At 42.8% G+C, this 13,114-nt stretch overlaps 1 protein-coding gene across 6 annotated transcripts; it reads right to left on the minus strand.

Annotated features, from left to right (window-relative positions):
• Positions 1–269: 269 nt before the first annotated feature.
• On the minus strand, positions 270–1,879 carry LOC106451962. 6 transcript variants are annotated; one of them, XR_007329154.1, is made up of 5 exons: positions 1,575–1,865; positions 1,384–1,469; positions 938–1,211; positions 851–859; positions 270–522 (listed from the first exon to the last, which is right to left on the minus strand). XR_007329154.1 is itself a non-coding variant. In XM_013893971.3 (5 exons), the coding sequence occupies exons 3-5, from the start codon at positions 1,137–1,139 to the stop codon at positions 412–414; spliced, it is 432 nt and encodes a 143-aa protein (XP_013749425.2). In that variant the 5' UTR covers positions 1,140–1,211; positions 1,384–1,469; positions 1,575–1,879; the 3' UTR covers positions 270–411. The 6 variants fall into 6 exon arrangements, 2 of the variants coding, with proteins under 2 accessions (XP_013749425.2, XP_013749418.2); XM_013893971.3 differs by having other exon boundaries at positions 741–859; positions 1,575–1,879; XM_013893964.3 differs by having other exon boundaries at positions 741–859; positions 1,384–1,509; positions 1,575–1,878.
• Positions 1,880–13,114: the final 11,235 nt, after the last annotated feature.

The following is a 13,114-nucleotide window of genomic DNA, read 5'->3' on the forward strand; positions in this document are numbered from 1 at the left end:
ACCAACTTTAGGTGAGTATCGTTGAGGAATTGTCTCGAAAATACTTTTCCCTGGCATCTGAGATGAGGGTAACATTTCTTTCTTCTTCCATGTTGTCTTTGTCCACTCAGTGGCAAATAAAAAAACAAAAACTATTCACTGGGTCAATATGTATATATTTTAGCATATTATATATTAGACCATAGATTGTTTATGGTCATTCAATTTGCTTGCTTAATTCAGGAAAACTTCACAGTCGAAGTCCTTAAATAAATATGGAGAAGATTGAATCGTTTTTAAATATTCATTTGGTCACATCTTATCCATATATTAAGCATTGCAATTATGTAACGGTACAATCCATAAAAAAACAAATCGCAAAGATGCTCCTGAGAGTTACAAACTTAGTTACATGAAAATGCAAGGAGATGATCAAAGCAACAAATACTCTTCCGCACAAAATAAACTTAAACTAAAAGCCGAGAAAACAACGCCAATACATACTTTGAGTTCCTCAAGCTTATCAGCCTCTGGAAACCACTCCTGCAAAAAAGTAGAGGTGATAAGCTTTGGTTTCAGGGAAGAAACTATCTTTCCAAGTGATACATCTATATCTGTTAAAATCAGCAAGTAGAACAGAGGAGTAAGCCATTATAATGAGAAAGAAAATTCTAGTGCTAGGCGGAACATAAACACCTCCTACAATCTTCGGGTTTATACTGGTTGCAACTACAACCTTACCTTACGAACTACAACCTTACCTTACGTTCTATTTTGTTGCGAAACGCAACAGATTGTGAGTCAAACAAACTAAGTGTCACATAGACGTACTGCCAAGGAGAAAACAGAATATGAATTGCACATATCTCACCAGTTATGTCTGCAAGATGAGGAACAACTGAATAGCGCACTGGTTACAAAGATGAGAGTGGGAGAAACAGCAAGCTGAAGAATTTACCTGGAAGGTGGGTGTTGGTGTTGGCTAGACCAAGCAACTCACTGTGATTGCAGAACCTGAACCGTTCTTCAGGAATGGGGTTCACCGGCTCAGTCATCTCATCCATAGCGGTGGAATCACTGAATCGGATTGCCAGAGGAGAGTCTGACAGCATGAAGTTCTGGTTGCACTCAGTCACATCAAATCTGCTGACGGAGAACATGGAACCCGCCGTGAGGCGATGTCTGAAAGTGGTCAGATGGTGGACATTCACGGTGGCATGTATGAGAGTCGCCTGAAACACATGTAAATAGAAAAACCTAATCAACAAACGAAATTGAATCTAAATCTGAAATAATAAAATAAGTTTAAAGACAGAAAGAGATTAAAAAAAAAAAATGCTTCGGAATCTGTTTTAAAAAGGACGGGCATGGAACAACTTTAAAGTTTAGACGGCTCATGTCTACCTTATCAACTTTCCACCAAGTTTAGCGTTTCTTGCTTCCTAGAGTCTCAGAAGCCGCACCTCCACCGTGGAAGAGCACCGTCGAGCCTTCAAATAGGAGAGCAAGATAGTTGAGGCAGCCATTATACTGAAAATAAAATTATTTTAGATAATAGGAACTGTGAGGATGATGCTAAAGGGATAAATCCATACCTTTTTATAGCTGAGAATCACCGACTGGACGAAGAACAATAATCATTTAATGGAAGATCGTGGGTGTAGTGGCGATGAAGATTTAAGTTTCGGTTCATGGGGGTCTATTAATTTGATTTGTAACGATCGAAAGGTGAAGAATGGAGACAGAAACGTCAGAATCGCCATTGTTGTTTGATGGTTGCATCTTGGATGCGCCTATAAACCCTAGAAATTTTAAGAACCAGGAGGAAGCTTAAGGCTTGATGGGCTTAGATTTTGGTAGATCTCGCCCAATAAGAATTCTGTAAAGTACGTATTCGAAACTGAACCCCAATATCAAAAAAGAGACAGTATCGCTGAAGTCCATTTTAAAAGTCAAAAGGCCGGGGATTTTTTAAAAAAGACACGTGTCACCTTGTCAAGTCGCGAGTTTCCACGTGGACACTGCTGGAGGGACTCGAACAATTTTTTATGTAATTAGATAGTAGATAAAATACTTATACACCATGGGTAAAAGTAGGTCAAATCCATGGTCTATCAACTTCTCCAGACTTACCCTTTTGCTTGTCCTCAAGCAAAACATACATGCAGTCTCTCTGAAAGAGGTTTGAAAATAACAGGGACTCACAGATTTTAAAACTTAGAATCAACACCTTAGAAAGTCCTAATCTCAGAAGCACACTATACCATATCCTAGTCTAGCAACCAAGTTCATCTAGTCAACAACTTAGCAAATCATGTCTGACAATCCCCTCTACCAACGTCAATTCTTGCATAAAATAAAAGTGTAGGCTTTACCCTGGGGGTATCGATCACATGATGCAAGGATGCTCAAACAAGTATCTGGACCTGTAGGTAGACAATAGTTCATATCCTCTCTCTTTACTAATTTCTCCCCTAATCAAAGTACGCTTTATTGCAAGATCTTTGATCAAGGTTGGACAGGCTTCCATGAATCAAGCTTTAATGGTTTTAGCCACCAAATCCTGTTCACTTCTTTTTGACCTATCTCCTAGGATTATTTGTGAATCAAGCCTTAATGGTGGTAGCCACCAAGTCCCGTTCTAATCCTTTACCTATAGAATTCTTATGAAGCAAGCCTTAATGGTTGTAGCCACCAAGTCCTGTTCGAATTCTTTCCTAAATTTCTCTATTTCTAATTATAAACATAAATAATATATATATATTTTTTTTTATAAAAACCTAAATTCAAAATTTAAGAGAGAGAGAGAGAGAGAGTGATATTTCTACACGAGGCTTTACCTTCCAGACTTGTTTGAAGAATCCGATCCCATGTATACCAAGCCCCAAGACAAGCAGAGTTGAGGTCAATTAGGTTGAAGGTCAGCTTTGGTTCCTTCAAACATTCTCAGCTAGTGTAACATAGTTGACAGGTTGATCCACTTTGGTATCTTTAGTGCTATCTGCAACTAGTAAATCTAGAATGGTGTGGTTAGATAATAAGCAAAAATTAAACAAGTTCATTATCCCCTTCTTGACTCAATAAAAACTCCTTTTGAAAACATTTTAATAAGACTCATGTATAAACTAATATTATTAAACATCCCCCACACTTAAACTTCACTGTCCACAGTGTAAATTAAGTCAGAGTTATGTGAATAACTAAAGCATAAGGACTCAATGTAACAAGTAAGAATGATATACCAGACCGAATTAGATCTCGATCGATGTAAATGTGTTGAAATCGGTCGCGACATGTGATGTTCTGTCAATCGATGTCGGCAGTGGTTCGTCGGTCGATACTCATGGTAATCGTCTACTCGGATCTTTTTATTTTATTTTTCTTTTTATGACCTGCAATAATTAAAAACCAACATAAATACTAAATCAATGAAAACCAATTAAATATTACCTAATATTGGGTTGCCTCCCACTCAGCGCTTTGTTATAGTCATTTGGCTTGACTTTTGGAGGTGATTTGGCTAGTAATGTGGAAAGCTGGAACTTGCTGGGAAACAAGTCTCCATCTCTTCTCTGCGCTTGTTGAACCATGTACCAGTGAAGTCTCTCATCGCTTCATCTCTTCTGCGCCATTTGTCCATCATTGATGCAGTTGCATTCTCTATCTTCTGCAATTTGTCGTCAAGACTCTCAAGTTGGAACTGATTCCTTATGAGTGTGACGTACGCATCGTCTGAGATCTCTTCTCCATGTTTGTGTGTATCAGACATGTCTGATTTCACCTATGGTACTAGCCTACCTCGGTTTGTAGCTTCATCGACCGATGTTCGTCTGCGACTGTCGGTCGATTTGTTGTTGTGTCTGTCGATCGATGCTGATGCTTCTGGTCGACGAGCGATGTATCCCTGAATCTCTACTATCTTTCTCTGTATTGCTTATATCTTGGAAGTCATAGAACTTATTGTAAGGTCCATCGGGAAACAGATGTCATCACATCTCCTATCAAGCCTCTCTTCTTTAGTTTCCAGAGTTTTATAAATTCCTTCTACCAACTGATCAATGTCTGCTCTGGTGTAAGAATCTGGTTGAGACTCCATCGGATGTGAGTGTTATGGGTTGTCGTCGATCGATGTTGGCTGGTGTCTGTCGATCGACGCTGCAGCAGTTGCTTTGGCCGCACACTGTGTCTGGATCTTGGCTATGTCTTGCCTCATCTCCTCCATACATGTAGTTAACCAACTGACGCTATCATTCAGTGGATAGTAGACACCATCAAGCTTCATCTGGAAATCACCTTCATTCTTTTCTTGGGCTCCACAGACTCCATAAAACATCTCATTGATCTCGTCCTTGGTGTAGATCTCTGGTACCAGCTTAGTCTTTGTGAATGAGCTAGCATGTTCTGGAAGACATAGGTAGATGTGCTCATCTCTTGAAGCTCTTTCCAGAAGACTTTTGATATCTCCCATGGATACACTGATGATGTGTCCATCTACATCTCTGGCGTGCCCATGATCATCTCTGTAGACTCCATACTCATCTTTCTCCTCCCAGTTGAATCTTCTGGTTCCATCACGGTCATAAGCTCTTTTTCCAAATTCTGGATGTCTGTCGATCGATGAAGAGACTTCAACGTCGATCGACGGTCGAGTATTCTGTCGAGATTTCTGCTTGAAACGATCATCTACTCCACCAGTTGTGTTATAGATCTCGCATTTGACCCTCTGCTGATGCGCTAGGCTGTTGCGTTGTTGCATGAAGAGATTTTCTGCTCCATTAGCCATCTGAAGAATGTCTGCAATGTCCTCGCTGGATACTTGCAGTGCATGTCCATCTATTTCTCTTGCATAGCCATCTGGGTTCCTGAAAATACCAAACTCATCACGTGTTAGATAATGATTATCATAATTAGGTTTTTCGCTTACAGTGGATTGTGGTTTCGGACGGATGTCGATCGATGATGGATGTTGGTAGTCGATCGACGGGTGGTTGATTCTCGAGTAAGGATTACTGAAACGTGTTCTTTCCCAACAGGTTTCTGCTTGGTGTTGATCTGCTTCATCACGTCTTTGCATGTTGAGAAGTTCCTCATATGTGAAACCCTCATGAAGTTCATCTCCTCCTGGTTCATGTACTGCAGTTTCTACTGCATAGCTTTCGTGATGGTGATCATCGGCCCAACTTCCAATTGAGTAATTTTCTTCTCGTACACGGTCGACTTCAGTGTCGATCGATGGGTAGCAGGAAATGTCGGTCGATGCTCGTTTTCGGTTTGTCTAATGAGGAAGAGTGTCGATCGATGTTGAGACAGTTTTATCGATCGACGGCGCATTCCTTTTCCTCGAGGAATGGTGGATAAGTCTATCTTCCTCATCAAGAATGCCTCTGTACTCTACAGCTCGTTCCTCCTCATAATCTTCATCATACTCCTCAGTATGCATGGTGTCTTTGGTGTGTGTCTCCATGGTGGGATTGTAGTAGTCGTTCTCCCAATCGCGTGGACTACTGTCGACCGATTCTTCCTTTGGACTGTCGATCGATTTCTGGTGGGCACTGTCGATCGATGTGGCGGTGTGAGTTTCAATCGACGCCGAATATTCTGTCTCATACTCGGCTCCACAGTGGCATGCTGCGATGAGTCCTTGATCATCGATTCTTCTGGAGGACGTCTGTGGCTTCCTGTCCGGAATAGGGTTGTAGTGGACATGTGGATCTATGAGCGTCAGGCACAACTGGTTGGTTTGCATGTTGCACACTGCTCCTACTGTTGACAAGAATGCTCTCCCAAGCAATAGAGAAGATTTTCAGTTCAGCCTGATATCCAAGACATGAAAATCAACTGGAACTAGGACATTACCAATCTGCACCTCTAGGTCTCTTATAATACCTGATGAGCTCCTCTGAGAACAATCCAGAAAAGTGAACGATTCTTTGGAAGGCTCCACCTTCAGACCCAGATGGTATGCCATAACCCTAGGTAGGATGTTGACTGATGCTCTTGTGTCGCACAGTGCATGTGAGAACTCAATACCCTTCACCGTGCATGGTACTGCAAACTTTTCAGGATCATTCTTCTTCTTCAGTGTAATCCTATTCTTCATCTTTTCTCTAGCCTCACAGAACATTCTCCTAATGTCCTCTTCAGTTTCTCTGGTCTCTCTGAAGAACATCCACAATCTTTGGGTGAAATAGGCATCTTCGAATGGTTTTTCTAATGGGATCCTGTCGACTCTCTTTTGGAAACTTTCCATCTCCGTCTCATTAGCTTCCCTTTTCAGATGCTTAGCAACCTTTCCTTTCTCTTCCTCAAGGTTCTCCCCATAGGAGCCTTATCAACTTCCATAGGCTCTGCTGCATCATCTGAATGTGTGCTGGTGGTCTCTGGAGGGTTAGCTGAAGGTTTGGGTTGTAGCCAGAGTGTGTTGAGACAGGCGACTTCTACTTTGGCATCTGCACTCAGTATGTGAGGTGCGCGTTGATCGATGGGCGCTGGGTGTTGTCGATCGATGGCGGCCTCTCTCTGTCGATCGATGGCATGACCAGTGTGCCGATCGATATTGACATAAACATGGTTGGGCGGATGTGGGTGTCTTGCTGCGAACTCCTCGTGAGTCATAATCTTCACGGCATTGGAAGATGCATTTGACTCCGTAGGTGTCGTCGATCGATGCTCTTGAGAGCCAGTCAATCAATTTTGATTCACGTCCGTCGATCGATGTTCGAAGTCTGGCGTCGATCGACACCAATGCGATCCGCCGAAACTCATCGAGCTTTCCACTTCGAAATCTCCTTCTTGCAGCTTCTCCTGCTTTACCACTTGCTAGAAATAATCATCTATGATGGCATTCACGTGGTGCTTCATCACATCATCTCCTACCCCCCTTGTTAAGGCCTCTTGCCTCTTAACAGCTTCTCTTGTCTGTACAACCTGCATCTCCAGCTCTTCACATGAGTGCTCAAAGTCTCAAACTTTGTATTCAGGTTGGTGTAGACAGAGTCAATCTTCCCATTGAAGTCCACCGTCATGCTCTGCTGTCCCTCAAGAACCTTATCGAGCATCGCCTCAATCTTGCTCTCTTAAGTAGGTGGTGGTGGCTTCTGGTAGAATGAGTTTCCATAACTCATGTTGTTGCTGTAGTTGTTGTTGTAGGGTTTCTGCTGCTGCGAACTCTGGTTGAAATTACTTCTCTGTCCATAGAAGTTTCCATTCTGGTTTCCAGACCTCTGAAATCCAGTTCCTCCAATGAAGTTCACATCTTCTTCTACTTCTGCTTTTCCCTCTGTGTCTACAGCCTCTGCATCCTCTACTAAGCAAGTCTGCTTCCTGAGAAGCTTGTGAACACTGTCCAGCTTTGCTCTGACTTCATCCATCTGGTCATTCCCAAGGATGGAAGCAGATCTCTTCCTCTCAAAGCCAGTGTTCTTGGTGTTGTTGTTGGATGCTAAGTTCTCAATAACTCTCACAGCCTCCTCTAGATTCCTGGTGTTGAATTTCCCATCACTGGAAGCATCAAGAGCCATCTGATACTGCACTGCGATGCCTCTGAAGAAGGTCCTGAGTAGTTACACCTCATTGAATCCATGGTGTGGACAGTCCCTCTGATAAGACTTGAATCTGATCCAGGAGCTTCTGGAGGACTACGTAGGCTCCTGAGTGAATGTGGAAATCTTGCTCCTCAAGTCTTCAGCACGTGCCTCATCAAAGAAAATGCATAAGAGTGCATTCTTGATGTCGGCCCAGGATGTGAGAGATCTTGGTGGTAACTGCTTAAGCCAATGCGAAGCCTCTCCAGCAAGTGAGTACTTGAAGAGCTTGCAGAGTAGGTAGTCCTCAGGGACTCCTTTGACTTGTATAGCAGATATGAGATCCTTGAACCTCTTTAGATGGTCCATAGGATGCTGGTGAGATAACCCATTGTAGGGTGTCTGTCCCACGAGTGTGTAGTACTGTGGCTTCAACTCAAAATCCCCTCTCTAGATAGTTGGAGGACGAATAGCTGATTTGTTGGTGTAGAACTGATCTGGACGGTTGTAATCAACTAACGTTTTGGGTCGAGCAGCCTCATCTACAGGTAGAGTAGTTACTGTAGCATCAGTATCAGACTCAGGGATTGCAGCCCCCTGCGCATTTATCCTCTGACCTGCTGCATTACGCAGATGACCTTCCTGGTTACGCAGGTTTCCCTTCTCATCACGTACAAGTATCAAAGTCGCAACCATGTCTCGCGGCTCAGTATCGATCGATGTTCAGACTGAAGTATCGATCGATGTCGGGTGGAATATATCGGTCAACGAAAGAGTGTCTTCGGTCGACGGTGGTGAGCGAGTGTTGGTCGACGAGACTGGTGTCTGAGTCGACGGTGGCTGACGAAAATCGAGCGACAAACTAGTGTTGTTGTCGATCGATGAGGAGCTTATTCCTTTGCGGATTGAACGTTCCAAGCTTGCAGGATCTGATGAGAATAGCAGTTGATTTTTCTTGTTGCTTCTGGTATTGCTAGGCATGTACCTGAAAAGACAAGAAATTTTTTGTGTCAGAAAGTGGTTTTAAGAAGAAACCTAGACTAAATCAAATTAAATCTATCAAGCGTTCAAAGCTCCCCGGCAACGGCGCCAAATTTGATCTCACTCAAATTACCCTAAGGTGTGAATTACTCTCTCAAATAAGAGGTTCAGATGTAGTAGTTAGGGATCGAATTCACAGGGAGCTAGGGAACCTAATAAATCTAATTAAGTTGATTAAGGTAGGTTGTTTATTATTAAATATAAAAGACATGTTTGTGAGCAAGTTAATTGCTCGATTGATTGATTGGGGTTTTGGAACTTAGATGAAAGTAGCTAGACTTAGGGCTTTTATTCAGGTAATCAGGATTATAATCCTACAGATACATGATAAGTTGTATGCATGATATTGTAGAGCTCAACACTTAATAACAAACCATTAGGCTTTCGCTTTCTAGGTTTGTCTATTGACCAGTGTCGATCGATTATTCTATAGGAATATCGATCGATTCACTTGTTGAAACGTCGACCGATTATTCGATTGGAATATCGATCGACGCTTTTGGTCAAGCGTTAATGCGCAGATTGAATAGGCTCACTAAGCTTCCTAGATCAGCTCTCGCCTTACTCTAGCAAACTTAGCTCAGTTAGGATGGATTCAGGGTGAGATAGGATGGATTCATGGTGAGATGCAAGCTATTGCTTATGTCTACAACTCCTAAGGCAAGTTCTAGGTAGCTAATCTAGAAACATGCATTAATGACAATCCTAAAGATGAATATCACAACTTAGCAATCTATAGTAGGAACTAATCCCTCATAACCTATTTAAACCCTAAATCTAACAAAGAAAACTACTCAGACATGGCAAAGCAATTCATAACAGCAATTAGGTATAAAAAACTACATAGATAAATAGATAGATATCAATGGAGTTCCAATCACAAATCTCTTTGGATCTTCTCTCCATTCTGCTAAAAATCCTAGAAAACCTTTGCTGTGAAATCAGTAAAACAAGAAAGCACACTTTGCCTCTAATATGTTGGCAAAGCTTATATAATTAGGTTAAAACTCGTAAGGGGTAATCTTGTAAATTGGTGAAGACTTGGGCTCTAAGGCAGCTGAGACCAAACGGGCTTTTTGCGTGCTTCGCTGTTTATCGATGTTACGATGTGAACATCGATCGATATGATTATTCCTCTTCAATATCGACCGATGGTCGTGCTCGATGATCATCTCGGGTGCTTACTCCAAATATCTCCAAAATGCTCCAAAATCATCACTTTCTTCCTAATCACTCCTGATCCTTTAAATATACTAAATAGACTCTATAATATAATAAGTAGTTAAAATACTTATAAACCATGAGTAAAAGTGGGTCAAATCCATGGTCTATCAGATCTGCACATAGTGAAGAAGGAAAAAGTGAAAATAATGAGATAGAGAAAGACGTGGATGAAGAGAATTCTGGGGAAAGAGAGGAATCTGAAGAAGGAGAGATCTTGGAGAAGGTGGGACAGATGAAACATGGGGAATTATGAAACATGGGGAATTCAAGCATACCATCAATCCCGCGAAACTCTAAAACTGGATAGTTTCCGAAGGGTCAATAAAAAAGAACCGCACAATCAACAAACCAACGACACTTTTGGTGGTCAAGAAGATAACCTTGCAAAAGGATAGTTCCCAAAGGGTCAAGCAAATGTGTTTGAGTTTTCCTCGCAACCATCCCCCGATTTTGTCAGGTTCCGAAAAATTTGGAGTTTAGGATACTTCGGGAAGAAGAAAGTTCTGATATTCCTCCCGAATCATTGGTACGAGATACAAAAATTTGTCTCTTCGTTAGTACTTGGACGTTGATGAATCTTTGCAAATATAAACCCTGAAAAGGGCGAGTATGACATAAGTCAACATACTTATTACAAACATGGAACATATTCCTTCTAAATGCAAAACCTATCATTGGGAGAAATTATAAAAACCGGAGCATGAATATCCAAACCCATAATCACCAATGTCGAGCGAATCCTGAGACTAGTTAACCTCCTCTCCTCGTGTGGAGCAGCGGGTGCAATATCTTCACAATCAGGAGAAACATGGATCGGAACCAACCTTCCCTAAATCCTACCCTCGATTTTGGACAGTAAAGGCTCTGAATAAGCATTCTGGCCTTGATGATCGGAGTTCAATTCAACGCAAGCTTTGTATCATAGTTAAACGCCTCGGTCTCCCTCATATACTCCAAAGCACCAACGTCACCGCTGCACTCTCAAAAATCACAGTAGGCTCCTTGAACAGTACCCATCTCCACCAACAATCTGAATCAAATGGTCTTCATAAATCGAGGCCGCCTCCCGCATTCCCTGCTTACTTCGGCATGCACGCTCTCAAACTCGGCCTTACGAGCCTCAACTTCGTTCTTCAAACGAGCAGCCTCCTTCTTGGCCTCTTTGGGTCTCAAGCGGAACGTCCGCGCCTCCAAATTGCTCGCCATGAGAGCCTCGTTCATCGCACCCAGACCCTACAAGAAAGAGAGACCAACGAGTTAGAAGCAGAATTTGAAATGACAAAAATCAATAAAAGACTTACCCCCATGCACATGTCAAAAGCTTCCACATAATTTTCTGAGCCAGAAAGGTCGTTAATTGTCACTGGCTGTCCAAGAGGTCGCCTAAGGTGTGCCTGAAGGTAGCATAGCCCCCAAGCCCATCGTCCCCAAACGCCGACATTTCCCGATATACAATCAGGGTGCAAACGGTAAGAGTGTTGTCAATGCTACCCTTTTAGCTCCACTCGGTCCTAAAAACAGATAAGCATTCTTCCGCAATGGACAAACTATTCAAAAAAAATATGAAAGAGTCTCTCCAACGCCATTCATTTGACGTGAACCCTTTGACTATCGTCATATGCTCTCTCAGTCCGAAGCAATAGGAAAGATTCTTCGATGTGTTCCCTATGTTCAAAAGGCCCTCTAGGTAGCCATCGCCAAGAGTCATCCTGCGGTCGAAACTTAGAACCAATATCCTGATAAGGTGTTGCTAACCGCGAGGAGTAACCTGACTAAGCGACACATTGAAGCGGTGCAGAACTTGAACTATAATTGATGGTATGGGAACCATAAACGGTAACGCAAGAGTTGCGCCTTGTAACATGTGAAAAAACTCGGCGGAGGAGTATCAGCACTCTCTCCTTCCCGCGGTATCCGAAAATCCACGTTATTTGGAACCTGACAGAATCAGCGGATGGTTGTGAGGAAAACTTGATCACATTTGCTCGACCCTTCCGAAACTATCCTTTTGGAAGGTGGTCTTCTCGGAACCCACAGTTCGGGGGAGGGGGGGGGGGGAATGTTCCAAATTGCACCGAGCTTTCCAATACGCTGCTGCTTCTTCTGGGTCAACGCGAGATACTCTGAACTCTTCTTTTGGAACTGTTTCGTCACTTGAATCATGAACCTCCTCTTTACTAAAACCGACAGAGGGTGGCTTATCAAAATTACGGGCAGAGCGTGAGAAACTCCTTGTCACTCTCCTACTAGTCAACCTGAAGGGAAATAAGAAAATAAGGGAAAGAGAGAGAAGTAAAAACAAATTTATATCTTACGGAAATTCCTTGAAGAAATAATTGTGAGCAAGTAAGACCATGATTAACGGAGTATCTTAAGTGGGGTTGTTAGTGTTATTAGGATTTAAAAAAATTTAGCATTAATGTGAAGATGCGTTTCTTATTAGGGGGTTTTAAGAGTCGGGTCTTGTGGGACACGTGTTCCCTTTTGCCCGTTCATCTCTTTCTTTTTCGAGAAAGAATCACTCGGCGTCCCTCTCCCTCTCCTCCACGACGCCTTGTCTCTCTAGCTTTCCTCGGCGACTCCGCATGTCTTTCGATCGGATGAATCAGTCGGCGTCTCCGTCGGTGGACTCTTTGTTTCTCTTGCTTTCCTCGATGGCTCCGCGTCTCTCTAGCTCCCCTCGACGACTCCGCCTCTCCGCTTTTAATCTCTTAGTGGCTCTCCTCGACGGCTCCTCGACGACTCCGCCTCTGCGCTTTTTATCTCTCGGTGGCTCTCCTCGATGGCTCCACGTCTCTCTAGCTCTCCTCGACGACTCCACCTCTCCGCTTTTGATATCGCGGTGGCTCTCCTCGACGACTCCGCCTCTGCGCTTTTGATCTCACGGTGGCTCTCTTCGACGGCTCCGCGTCTCTCTAGCTCTCCTCTACGACTCCGCTCAAGTGCCTTTTGATCTCACGGTGGCTCTCCTCGACGGCTCCACGACGAAGAAAAGCATAGACGTCTCTCTCTGTGGCTCTCCTCGACGAAATCAAAACGGCGATTGTTGTTGATTGGTCGAATCGAAAGGTAAAGCTATGTCTCTTGATTATGTCTCATTTGTTTGTTTATGTCTCCTGATTAATAAATCGTTCACCTCTGATCCATTTCGATTGGGTTGTTTTCTTTTTGTGTTGAGATGTACGGATCATGAGACATGCTTGGAAGGTCTAAGCAGAGGACTACACCTAGCGAGAAGATCCAATTGCAAAACAGGTAAAACGTATATATTTGATCTGTTACATAGATTGGAAGTGTTGAAATGTGATTGTGATTCTTGTATTGAATTCGATTGTGTTCTGAAATGA

This window comes from Brassica napus, chromosome C9 (genome assembly GCF_020379485.1).
Source record: "Brassica napus cultivar Da-Ae chromosome C9, Da-Ae, whole genome shotgun sequence".
Classification (NCBI taxonomy): domain Eukaryota; kingdom Viridiplantae; phylum Streptophyta; class Magnoliopsida; order Brassicales; family Brassicaceae; genus Brassica; species Brassica napus.

Bases quoted from the DNA above. Each gene is read 5' to 3' on its own strand.
- LOC106451962 (XM_013893971.3), bottom strand. From the start codon at position 1,139: ATGTTCTCCGTCAGCAGATTTGATGTGACTGAGTGCAACCAGAACTTC. The intron at 860-937 runs GTAAATTCTTCA...CTCATCTTGCAG, and splicing joins CACCAACACCCACCTTCCAG to ACATAACTGGTGAGATATGT. The intron at 523-740 runs GTAAGGTTGTAG...ACTTTTTTGCAG, and splicing joins GCAACAAAATAGAACGTAAG to GAGTGGTTTCCAGAGGCTGA.